Source organism: Anopheles gambiae, chromosome 3 (genome assembly GCF_943734735.2).
Source record: "Anopheles gambiae chromosome 3, idAnoGambNW_F1_1, whole genome shotgun sequence".
NCBI lineage: Eukaryota > Metazoa > Arthropoda > Insecta > Diptera > Culicidae > Anopheles > Anopheles gambiae.
Genome location: NC_064602.1, coordinates 57,725,319 through 57,738,854, shown reverse-complemented (window position 1 = coordinate 57,738,854; position 13,536 = coordinate 57,725,319). Strand labels below are relative to the sequence as shown.

The following is a 13,536-nucleotide window of genomic DNA, read 5'->3' as shown; positions in this document are numbered from 1 at the left end:
TTGTTTAAATAAAATACATAATATCATAGATTTAGATTCTTCAATTACGGATATTAACTTTATATTGATAGATGTTCGACTTACGACTTTTTCGACTTACGCCTTGTTTTGGGACATATTTTCGGTCCCAAATACAGTCGTTTCTCGGGGTCAGCTGTATAATCAACAAAAAGAAAAGGCAATGATATGACATCATTCAGGAATAGAAAAGAGATTCTTTGGGATTAGAAACAAAAAAATTGAATTTTGATGACACAAAGGACCATTTTTTAAACAAGTTCTTCTAACTTGCAACTTAAGTAATTTCGTAATAGTAAGTCCTAAACTGTAATTTGTAAGCTGGAGCAACGTTAGCTGTTAGGCCACTTCCAAACACACACAAAAAAACAGCGTAACGAAAAAGTTTGACAACCAAAAAATAACGCTTGTTATTGTAAACAAACAAAAAGTTAGTTTTGTTTTCCTCAATTTTGGTGAAAATATCACGAATATTTATGTTTAATTTGTGATAAATTGCTGTTTTGCACTGTAAAAGCATGTTAACAGCAATTTCGTTTACATTTCGTTCGTCGACGGGTGGGTGATCGGTGAAACGAAAAAAGGAGCGTTACAATGCGTTCGATTTCATCTGTAATTTTTTTCGTTACGGTGGTTTATTGGTGTCTGGCAGCGACCTTAGTGTCCGATTATCATTAATGCCTTACCCTGCAACCAGACATTCCGAGAAATAGCGTCGCGCTGTAAAGGCCTTATTAGACGGAAGAAAATACTGTCATTTCTCGATTGGGATTTATCTGTCAAACTCAGGCTTTGGCACAAAAATGCCTCTCGTACGTGTAATAAGGCAAGGAAATTGTTCTGTTACCTTTATCATTTATTATTTAATTTATTGATTTTCTTGGCATAAACGAAAGGATCATTCGTTGTTTCCCATTTTTGTTGATTTTATTCATCATTATCAAGAAATTCAATAGGTTCTATCGACATTGACAGTAAAAATCTACTCTGGAGCAAATCGGAATTGAGCATGCCGAATTCCAATGTTCCGCATCTATCTATCTAACGACTTCGGACGACTCCAGACGTCTCCGACTCCGGACGACTCCAGACGTCTCCGACTCCGGACGACCCCAGACAACTCCGGACGACTCCAGACGACTCTGACTCCGGACGACACCGACTCCGGCCGACTCCGGGCGATTCCGGACGACTCCGGTCGGACTTTACGCATCACTAGTTCATACCAAGGACCAAAGTGGGTTTATTATACAGGTGGGCTTATCCCAAACAATTTGACAGCCGTGCTGCAGAAAAATGAAAACGAAATGACAGGAGGGGATTCGATTCTCAATTCTCATTTGTTGATGTATGCGTTGTTGATTTGTTGATGTTCGATTCTATTTAGCGGCCGCGAAATTCCGCCTGCTAAAAATTGTATGGATATGACAGTTCGGAAAAGTTGCCCTTGATAGTGTACATTGGTTTGACAGCAGGCGGAATTCCGTGACCGCGAAACTCCGGTCCGTGTATTCTCGGCCTGAGAGCCCTTTCCGATTCAAATTTTAATTGTGATAAAAATGATAAATCGGTCTGGTCATCACAAGAACATTGTAAATTGGTTATTGAATGTTGCACCAAATGTATTGATGCCTCTTTTAATAATAATAGTTTGAAGGTTTCATAAGCTCTCCAGGACTTTCTGCTGTCAAATTGCTTCCAAGATGGCCGATTTTGGCTAATACTTGACCTCGTTCCTATACACTCCTTGGTTCATACATTTAGGCGTGAAATATTTCAGCCCCTTAAAACTGTTAACAGTAAACCTCTTAATTTTTCAACGTTTTCTACATTGTTGAAGAAACTTAAAATTTGGTAAAATGTTAAAAGTTTCAACACATTTTCTGATAATATATGAATGTAACATAAGATATGTATATTTTCATGATCAATGTATTCATATATCTATAGACTTTTTTAAATCTTCTCTAAAGTGTTCATCTTTACCTACCTTCCCTTGATGAAAATAATAATCATAAATTAATGAATGTGCCGCAGGATGTTTTTTTCCATCCATTTTTTTGTTATAGTTGTTTTAGTATTATAGAAACTTTCTATAGAAAGAAAGAATTTCTCTGGAGTCCTTAATCCCAAGTTATCTAAAATATGTTTTCCAGGTGATACAGACTACATTTCATCGCCTGATGATGCAGGAAATAACTCCTCATCGAATGGTGGTTTACAACACGGAATTCGATCCACATCAATATTGGCAGCAGCTCAGTCTCTTGCCATGGCTCTCCAACAACAATCGTCTTCACTACATCCGTCACCGGATCCCATAACGGCAGATATCATCAATATATGGCTCGATTCCCATTTACCGGTGAGTAATTAAAATCTGAAATTTAGTTTCATTTTGGCAATGTACTCATGATTGTTGTTATCAGTTAAATAATAAAACTCAACTATTTTAATTGCTCAAGTTAGACAAAAATCAATGCATTCCAAAATGTTCATATGATTGTAGCCAGTTGATGCTAGACCATGGTTCAATGAAATACGTAAAAGATTATAATGTTTACATGGCTGTTGGTTCTATGCTACTAATAGGTCATACAGGTTTATGTATGACCGCGTATATTATTTACCTAGAAATAGGATAATATTTGTAATTTAAAGTTTTAGAATCATATATATGAGCTGTGTTTAACTCGTTTTTCCTAAAAAAATATTACTGAATAGCTCAAGAGTTATAAATTATGAATATGAATAACATATAACAAAGTATTGCCCTAATAAACTGCTTTCCATACTTCTATTTCTATTCTCTATTCATAGTGTACCAATCCATCGTTGAATATTTTGAATTATTTCATTCAGTATATCAAAATAATATTTTTTAAAGGCTATTGTAAATTTAAACGTTTAGAGCCTACGGCCCAATGCTACCTTTAGTAGATTGTTTCGCAGTATATTATTATTTTTTCTTTCAATGGAGTGTTAAGAGCAAGATTTTACGGCGATGTGGCCTGGTGCAGCATGAAGGGAATTTTTTTTCTGTTTATTATCATTTTTCGCTACTCAAATGAAGTATTCTTATAATACGAAACGGGGTCAACAGGGATTTAAGAGACCAGTAGGGGAAGTCAGGGTTGGTTCGACACTGTGGGTAAGAACGACACCTCGCCGTTTTAGTATTTATAGAACTTTAAAAAAATGGTGATCTTATGTCTAAATAAAAAACAAAAACAAACACATGGTGCTTCTGATTGACAGCCGATGTGAATTTTACTTCTGAGACTTATGGAATTGTGATGTTTATTCAACAGTTTCCGTGTTAATAGTTTTGTTTTATAAATACATTGACTAGTTCTGTATCAAAAAGTGTAGTTTTTTTATATTAAACTATATAGTACAACATGTCACCAAAACTAATGTGGCCAATGGAGGTAAATCAACACAACATATGGTAGTAGTTTAATGCTCATCTGTAGTATGTCAACATTATATTTATATCCTAATTTGCGATTGCATATTTTTTCTACAGATGTTCCATAACTATGTACGATAAACGTAACAGTCAAGCTGAGCAAACGCTCAATTAAAAATACCTTAGAAGCTATAAGACTGGAAATGTCAATAAACCAAGCAGATTATAATTATGGAATTCAGCTATCTTATCATTACCTCATAGAACGTCTGCCTAACTCGGACACAAATCATGTATTTAAAATAGGATGTAGGATTATTAAAATAAATATTATTACGGATTCCGACGTATTTTAGGCTTATTTTAGGTTTGTGTAGGCTTAACTGAAGAAAACAATTATCAGTACCGTCAACTTGTATGGGATCAAATGACCGATGTTTGATTTTTGGCTTTCGCGTTAGCAGAGAAAATGAAATTTAACACCCTTCCATTTTATGAGAAAAAAAGAAGATTACTCAAAGATACTGGCTGCAAGGTAATTTTTTTAAGTAATTCGAACCACTCATTTCGTAAACTAGATGCTATCATGCTACATAATGAATAAAAAAACTATCTATGTTTACTAATAAGTTTACAATGGCAAAAGTATTGCAATCAGGAGTGAATCTGAAGGTGTCGAAACTACTCCCACTTCCCCTACAGTACTTTAAAAATGTCATGAAGCAGCAGTTATCAAGTACCTCTCTAAGTTCGTAGGCCGTTACGATACCTAATATAAAGCACTTTCTATACGTTTTACTACTAGCTACGTTTAGGGTTTTCGTACCACTGCACAGTGTAGAATGGCTATACAAACGCCGGAATGAAAATCGATTCATACTATTGCATTTTTTCTTCGTTCTATTTGCTTTGACTATATGTGACGGTCCTATAGTACTTGACGACTATACTAAACATAGATACTAAACATTAATAATTATCGCTCACAACATTTTATCATTAAAAAAAAAACATTCCAAAATGAAAATATTAAAAAAAATTAGAAATTATGTTTGGTTTTCGATCATTTATGAACTTTAAAAATAATTTGTTGCAAATTTCTAAGAAATAGCTTAAAAGTATGTACAAAAATATTTTCAACGACACATTGATAATCAAAATTTGACTATTATTTATTACAACATTATGTTGGGTGAAAAAATAGCTCTAATTTCGTATCATGGTATCACTAGTAATTACAGTGCAGTGAAATAATTTCCTTTCAATAAATTACAAATCTTGAATTTTTTTTCCTTAATCTTGAAATATTGAATTTAGAAGTCTTTTATAAAGGGCCCAAAATTACACCGTTTTCGAGCGAAAATAAACAATGTTAAGCTGTTTTTGAACTTTGTTTAACTGTAAGTTAAAATTTGACGTCCAACCGAAATTCTAATGGGTTTCTGAACGGTATTCAATATCAACAAAACATTTACTTTTGAACGTTATTATCGTATATAATCGTACGTTTCTATTGTCCGTGTACGTTTCTTTGGTGTTAATTTCTTGCAATTAAATTAAACCAGAATTAAATTGGTTTTGTATTTGTTTAATAGTTACCGATTAATTTTGAAGGTATTGAGATAAATTCCTTTCTTCTTTGGCTCGACAACCGTTGTCGGTCAAGGCCTACCTGTACCTCTTGTGGGCTTGGTTTTCAGTGACTTATTTATTTCTTCCCATAGCAGGATAGGCAGTCCCTATCACAGAAAAAAATTCTTGAACTTCAGTAAAAGTTAACTGAAGTTTTGTGAAATGCACATTCAGTAATCCTTTCAGTAAAAAGAATGTTTACTGAATCATTCAGTAATGTTCGGTGCTCACCAAATTTACAGCTCGTTTACTGAATCACAGCTATTCTCATATTACTGATTTTTCAGTAATTGGTAGCGATTAAAAAGTGACGAAAACTTTCTAACAAATAGAGATTTTTTTAAATTGATGCGAAGAGATTGCCAGCCCCTCGTTTCATGTTCACACTTATTTTGTTGTTGTTTGATACAGTTGATACCGTATTTGGCGTAACTAGTGTAGCTGGTTCAGAAAGCGCCCACAGACACCATGAAATTTTAGCACCGACAAACCGACGTGACACTTCGAACAAAATGAGCTTCAAAAGTTGTCTCCTGATTTCAAATGAAAATACGTTAAACACTAGCGCCATCTCTATAATGATTCGCTTACTACACTGACACAGAGAAGAAACTGCTAAATCCCCTTTTTGTTTTTCTTCGCAAATTCCAATGCGTATTGTTTAATGTACTTCTCACATCTTTTGCATTGATTTGGAAACTTATAAAATGATTTTCCTGGGTGTTTTGTCCAAAAATTCTCACAAAATCTTGCCTAACACTTTTTCCGCCGTTTGTACTTGGAAAAGTTGTTTACATCGAAGCAGCAGTGAACAGAGCTTACTTTGACAGAAGTGATCGCCTCACTGGTAAATGACAGTACTTTCGTGTGGGACACTTTTTTAACGCCAGTTTCACGTCGGTTTGTCGGTGATTTTAGTAAGCACATTGGATTGTAGCAAAGACGTTACCGCAGGACTCCACACAGCATAACACGGAGCGCAACATAACAATTGACAGCTATCAAACGCTTCACAAAACGCTTGGAAAAGGAGGTAAAGCGTTTCATTAACTGTCGGTCATCGCAGTAGGCTGGTAGTTTTTCTACGAGCAATGAGCGGCCTACTAAGGATATTCAAAATATGATACCAGCAATAAAGCGTTTTCTGAAGCGTTTGGCAGCTGTCAGTTGTTATGTTGCGCTCCGTGTTATGCTGTGTGGAGTCCTGCGGTTACACACCAACACGGTTGCCAATTGTTGCAAATTAATCCCGCAAGTCGAAATATCATCTGAAATTTTACAAGGGTGTCTGTAAGAACCTACTAAATCAACTTTTTGCACATCACGAGCAAGTGGGCACCGCATTGTTTTGTTGTTTGTTGTTCTGACTGACAGGTCGATTTGACAGAATGAATTGCTGCATTTTCAGTCATTTGTTTTACGGATATCCAATGAAACGACTAATTTGACACTTATTTTACAGATTTTCAGTAAAATACGTATTACTGAAATGAATTCAGTAAATTATTTTGCTGAAAGTCAGTAAAACATAAAATTTATGCCGAAACCAGTAAGATATTCTATTACTAAACCGTTTCAGTAAAAAACTTTGTGTGCGTATGGCGGCACGGTCCATTCGGGGCTTGAGCCCATGTCGAGATAAATTATTGGCAATTACATTCTAACTATGGGGTCCTTTCTGTTTTAAGTTCGTAGGCTGAAATTTCAGAATTTCAGCTGTTTGCATTGTATAGCAGTTTTCGAGCAGCTATCGAAGTCGGTACAATAAACAGGTGGCCTTATCCCAAGGTGTATGAATTTAAAAGGCTGATTTTTATCGCATCTGCTTCTGAATCTAAGTGTTTTGTGTATTCGTCAAGCCTCCAGAAAGCTAGTTTGAATAAAAGTTTTCACTCATCCTGTCAAAAAGTGATATTCAAATTTGGTTATGAAAAACATGCTATGAGACCACCTGGACTACATACCCGTCAAACATTGCGAGGGTTGCGAGTAGTATCTTCTCGAAATCTTTTGATATTTTAAATAATCTCTGTTTTTTATTCATCAATTATTTGTGTTGCGGTGTTATTTGTCGAAAAAATCACTGTTTCAATTTTTGTGGATTTTTTCAAACTAAAATGTCAAAATTCAGATGTTTAATATGCTATAAATTGCACTGTTATATTTGCTCTCGGGGTGCTATCATTATAACTGCTAGAACAAAGGGCAAAAAAACTGCCTAGGCTCGCAAGCTCTTTAATGCGAGGGCTACAACTCCATAGCTTCTCCTGTTCTATTCGAGTGTAGTTAGACCTGTATAAAGGTCTTGTTATAAATAAGTTTTCCTCTACTCAATTTTGAAATGAAGATTTGTTAAAATACACTAGACGAACCGACCTTTAGTAATTTGTGAACCTTGGTTCAAACCATAAACCATAACTAAAAAGAATTAAAACAAGTATTAAACAAAGATGAGTTCATCAATTAGATGTTCAAGTTGCAAAATTATATTCACATCCAACTCCGGATTCATTTGCTTCTCGGTTGATGTTGACTCCGAAAGCGAACGGTTCTGCATGTGTTCGGCAAAGTTAAACTCATCTGGAGTCGTCTTGGCTCCGTCAGAATCATTCGAACTACAGTGGAACGACGTTTATCCGGGCTCATTGGTACTCGACCTCGCCCGTATGCTCGAAAAAACGGATAATGGGCTGAAGTATGTTTTTTGATCAATATTTTTAAAGCCTTGTTGTACTTTTTATGTTTTGGTAAGACCTAGTTAGTTTTTATGAGTATGATGTTTGTTCAATGAAAATATTTGAAATATGCCATGAATACTCGTATATTTTATTATTAAAATTTTCTGTAATAACGGTATTTTCCAATATTTCGTTCATCACGCAGTGTCACCTTTGTATTGAACTGCCATTTCTCAACAACACGGATATACGGACAGCCGGATGTAAGGTACCCACATATACGGCGTCTCACTGTACTCCATTAGCTCGGCGTTTTTTTTACCAATCTGACATTCGTTATATTGACGCTTGGGTCGGAATGGATCCGCGTGTCCGAGTTTGGATCGTTCTAACCTTTTCACGACCAAGGGGAATATGTTTTCCCATCTAAAAAAACGTTACCAATTGTTTGATTAATTTGGAAACGAAAAAAATAAACGATTGCCAAATGCGGCAAATCTCTTTCTGAACGAATAAACAAAGAAAAACTATAAAATTTTATTGCGCCAAAAGCAAAAAAATCTTAGGCTTGATATTTTGAATCTTTATTAGACCTGAGGAAATAAAATAACTATGTTTTGCGACGTGTTTTATATTGTATGATTTCCATAATTTTATATAATTTCACAGTAAAGTGCAGAACATTGGCACATCTTATCACTTGCATTAAAATTGAAATATGTTATGTGCAATGTCCATTTATGTTTCACAAGTAAACGAATTTGTTTTTGTGGTATACCATAAATAACTATTAACTTTACTATTCTTAGAATTGAGTTGTAATTTGATTTAGAAAGCAATAATTGAAATATCGATGTAATCAAACAAACTCTTCATTTATTTACCTTTATGGTCCATAGGGAAAAATATATCCCATGAAATAATAGAAAACTTACATCCCCTATGTGTATGTGTAACACTCCGTTATGTTTTCTAGTTATATTTCCCCCAATACCTAACACATCCTGTTGAATTTGTATATTTAGTCCCAAATAGCTTATGGTCCTGAGTACGGTAATTTTTACTGAAAGTATTTTGAAGTTTTGCAAATTTTTTGCCATATTGCAAGTTGTTTAAACTGTAATAAAAAATGCTGCCGTTAAAAAAAGTAACGATTTTTTCAGTCTTTTCTAACAGAACAAACATGGCTAATCAGAGTAACTAAAATAATTCGGGTATGTTGGTATGGGTGTAATGGATACTGTTTACATTATGCACTGTATGCATACATTCTGTTTGTTCAGTATGTGAAGGGAATCGTCTTTGTAAGAACGAAAGAAATATGATATGGTCAAAACACACATGTACATAGGTTTCAATGACAAAAGTACATGTCTAATTATAAATACTAATTATAATATCTGAACTTAACATAAAAAATAGTAAGATATCATAATCTCCGATTGAATAAATTAACTTTTTAAATTAGGAATTATTTTAGAGGTTTAGAGGTTAAGGTTGAAGAAAATAACCATATTGTTGATAACGAGAGTTGTCGAAACATAAACTTTCCTGCAAATAACTCATTTTCTCACGCATGTTTTTGTCTGTTATGCGTGTTTAATGTTCTCAATCCAGCACTACGCAATGCGTGTTCTCTATTTCGCTCTTGAGAACACCCTCGAAAGCAGCATCTGAATTAGTCTCCCGGCTGTCGTCACCATATTCAGATCAACCAACGTTGTTAACTGGTTATTCTCCTCTCCATTTTGGTTGTAAAGTTGTGTCGGAGTTGTTTAAGCGTGCATAGTTTAATTCAATTCTGAAGTAGTATAATAGAGCAATTATATTATGTTAGTCAACAAAGTTATGTGATTGTCTCTATGACTAGTGTGTTTTGAATGCAATGAAAATTGATTGCATATTTAAAGGGCATTTGGTTAATATTGCCTACGTGAATTTTAAACGTTCGATAATCTTTTGTGGATAAAGGTGTTACATGGTGTTAATATTATTGTGCAAGCTGTTTTTTTTTAATTTTTGTTGTAGAGATTCTCATCCACCACTTTTCATTATATGAAAATCATAATATACGTTTACCATTTAGATATGGTTGTAACTATAACATAATATACTTTTGTTACATTGATTTGTTGGTAACAATGGAACAAAAAAATCATTATACTTCTTAAATAATTGCTGGTCTTGTGCGGTTCTTAAAGTACCATATAAATTCATGTTCATGTCGAAACGTCTGGTTACTGGTGAGAATTTCAAATCCAGACGTTCTAAAAATAGTCATTTTAGAGTGTAGTGTCAGAAAAACTGAAGCAATGCCCGCATGTATTGAAACACAAAGACGACGATTTTTATTTTTTGGTTATAAAGATTTTTAAGGAATATTAAAACTGGTTTGAATACATTAAAAACAATTGAAATAACTTTTTTTATTGTTTGGCTCGTGTCAGCTCTTGCGCAAACCTTATCTTATCTTACATGCGCACTGAGCAAGACAGCGTAAGTGATTGGAGATTAAGCGATATTCTGACTTTTTAAAACATATCATATAAAGTATGTGTTGTGTGATTTTTTATGAACTAATTATAAAATTGTGCGTGGAAGATTTCCTTTGATTATAAACATATTATTCTACCGTGAGCGTTGATTACAAATAAATGAATAGTCTTATAAATTTTATGGAATTCTTCATTTGACCTAAAATAAAATCATAGATATTAATTCGAATTAAATCAACTACAATAGTTTTTCAATGTCTGCAACATCCTCCGAGGCGACTTCTTCATCTTCTGGAGACGAAACATCGCACTCTTCTGAAGGTGAAGATGGCATAGTTACGAGCACTGAGGTTTCAATAAGAAGCAAAACTCGCGATGAGGGGATATTTGCGGCATCAATTCCAGCGTTAGAAACAAATGCAGCAAGCTATTGGTTAAAACAGGATGTTGCAACTAACAGTCGTATACCACGATTAAAAAAGGCTGCACTTACAATGATTGATCAAGGTAAGCATTATAAATTTCGTGGGAAAACACAACTTTGCGACCCTGTAGTTTTTAAATGCCAATCGATAAAGCCAACCAGACCGTTTTTCAAACAAACTATATTCAAATTGGGTGAAATCTGTTCTTTGTTGGCAGATTGCGCTTGCGCATCACATTTCCTTCGATATATGTCATCAAGACACTAAAAAGTGTCTTAGAATAGAATAAAATATATCGCCTAAAATGGAAGAGCATGATCGCCTCATACGATAAAAAAGTGCACAGAATGTCATTATTACAAAACTTTGATGAAACACGATTGTGTGTATAGTGTGACACACATGCTTATAATCATTAAAACTGAGTCAGAGAGAGTTCATCGGCGCTCTGCTGAGTTAATCCTAGTTGTTTTGCGTCTTTGCGCATTACGTACAACGCAAATGTATTAATATCACCAGCATGCATTTAGCAGAGAGCAAATATTTAGTTGGAAGTGTGTATTTAATATTTTCCCAATAAAGTGCGGGATTGGTTCATTCTGTGGTTTTCTGGTTACCAACTAATAGCATATTTTTTGGGACCAATACACACATTTACAGTGCAATTATAACGAATACATCGGCTTGGGTTGCGTACTACTACATAAAATTACCCCGATACACAATTCATATCGCAGAAATGTCATGGTATTAGTATTCGAGGGATCGTATCGTTGCTTTCATTCATTTGCAACCCGTAGATTGCAGAGAGATAGCCAGAGCGTTTATTTCTGTCGCTGACGGCGGTCATGTGAGCGCAGCATAGTGAACAACTATTGGTTTTTTTCGACCTGAATAGTGCGAAAGTATCTACGTAAAATAAAGATGATCATGTCGAAAGATCAGTGGTGAAAATAATATTTTAGTGAAAAATGTTCTGTGCGGCTGGCAAACCATACGCCAATACATGCGAATGTAGGCAATTGTCTTTGTAGTGTTGATAACGCATTTAAACGTTATTGGTGGTATCCTAGTGCGAAGGCTCAACATATTTTTGCTCATTTGAGAATATATTTTCGAGAAATTTAGGCAAACGTGGTAACCAACGAAACTATTACGATCCCTAACAAATACTATCCTTACTCGGGATCGATGGAGAATAAGCGATGCGATGAGAAAAATGAGCCATTAAGATCAGAACATTTAGCAGAAGTACCATCATCATCTCTTCAGTCATTTGTTTCATCACGAACACGAAGTCATCCCGTAATATGCGATGTGATTCGCCTTGAGGTTATTCGCGAGCGTAGCAGTGTCTACAGTGAGGATGGCGAGTTCATTGACTTGCCACTGCCGCCTGTTCCACCATTGTCAACTATTTTGAAAGATGAAGTTGCGGTTGATGAAGAGGAAAATCATATAAAGGGCAGCGAAAAATCTTATGAATTAGATGCACATATCAAATCTCCAGTGAATAATTTTGTGGGGCACAGCGAGGCGAGATGCGACGTAGATGTCATTGATATATCTATATCACCATACGATTGCAATCATAATACCGCTAGTGATTTGACACCAAACAACAAAATGCATTTGCGTGTAATGGAAGAAGATGCAAAGTCAATCGACAGTAGTACGGCATCAAACACATTGCGGAAAAGTTCGTGGAGTGTGACTTCGATTGGTTCCACTGGAGCTGAATACTCTAATGACGATTGCAAATCTGGCTGCCAGTCCGACAGTGTGGACAGCGATGAGGGTGATCGACCAGAGGACGATTACTGTGAACATTCATCTGGATATCGTGATAAATCGCCATTTCTACGATCAATATCGCTATCACCAGTAGAACGTCGTTTTCGTAAATTGTCCTCATCTCGGGAGCGTCGACGTCATGCACATGAAGCTGAAGGGAAGCTATTGGGAACCTGTGATGATTGGAGATCTCAACGGTCTAAGCCGTACAGAAAGCATGAAGCAGGTGATGGAAGCATCCACTAATATTTGTTTGTTTTGATATGGCTGACAGGATAATTATTTGGCACAATTGTCTTTTTGTTTTAATTTTCAATGTAAATTTTCTGTTTTGTTTTCAAGTGTCGCAAAAATGGTTGAATATATTAGTTTTATATCTGATTTTTGTAATATTTTACGTTGTCTTATATTTGTTGTAATCTGTCATTTTTGAACTTTTTCATTGTTATGTATGGCAGTTTGGTCGTACATACTTCATAAATACAGTACACATACATAAATACATCGATTATCCGAGGGCGGATTAATCGGCGGGCGTCTTAACCGTGCACATAAATTTGACAGTTGTTCAATCGTATGGTGAACATTTGCAGCGATATTGAAGTTGGTAACCCTTTTTTGTGCGGCTCTCTAGTTTAAAGTAATATTTTCAAACTTCATTTTTGTTTATTTGAATTTTACGCAATTTCGTGGTAATGCAGTATGTTGAGAAAGCAACATGTGTGCAATGAACACATCATAGTAGTCTTTAGAAAATGTTTAATATTGTCAGTCTAGTTTAAAATACATTACATACAAGTTCATTGTTTAGTTTCTGCTCCTCTTTTATTCCACTGTGTTATAACTCCGCTCAACAGGTTATGGGCCCAGAAGTACTGTCGAACAAGTGTTAAGTTTGTGTTATATTGAAGTAATAATCTATCGAAAATTTTAATCTTGAAGAAATACTGAAAACTTATCGAAAATTTTAATCTTGAAGAAACACTGAAAACTTAAATCTAGAAACATGTCTGAATCACACGTCACCATTGAAAAATTAAACGATCAAAATTACGCAATATGGAAATTCAAGATGGAACTTT

The 13,536-nt window shown here is 35.0% G+C and overlaps 1 protein-coding gene across 37 annotated transcripts in view; it reads left to right on the top strand.

Moving 5' to 3' along the window:
• The window catches only part of LOC1272699 (liprin-beta-1), a 61,113-nt gene that overhangs the window by 26,595 nt on the left and 20,982 nt on the right, over nucleotides 1–13,536 (top strand). For 24 of the 37 annotated variants that reach the window (XM_061662862.1, XM_061662854.1, XM_061662844.1 and 21 more), the window contains one exon: nucleotides 2,175–2,383. In XM_061662862.1, coding sequence (XP_061518846.1) covers nucleotides 2,175–2,383 — 209 coding nt within the window. Of the gene's footprint in view, nucleotides 1–2,174; nucleotides 2,384–9,397; nucleotides 10,743–10,852; nucleotides 12,681–13,536 lie in introns of those variants that run through there. The other 13 variants (XM_061662838.1, XM_061662834.1, XM_061662837.1 and 10 more) reach the window with 11 other exon arrangements.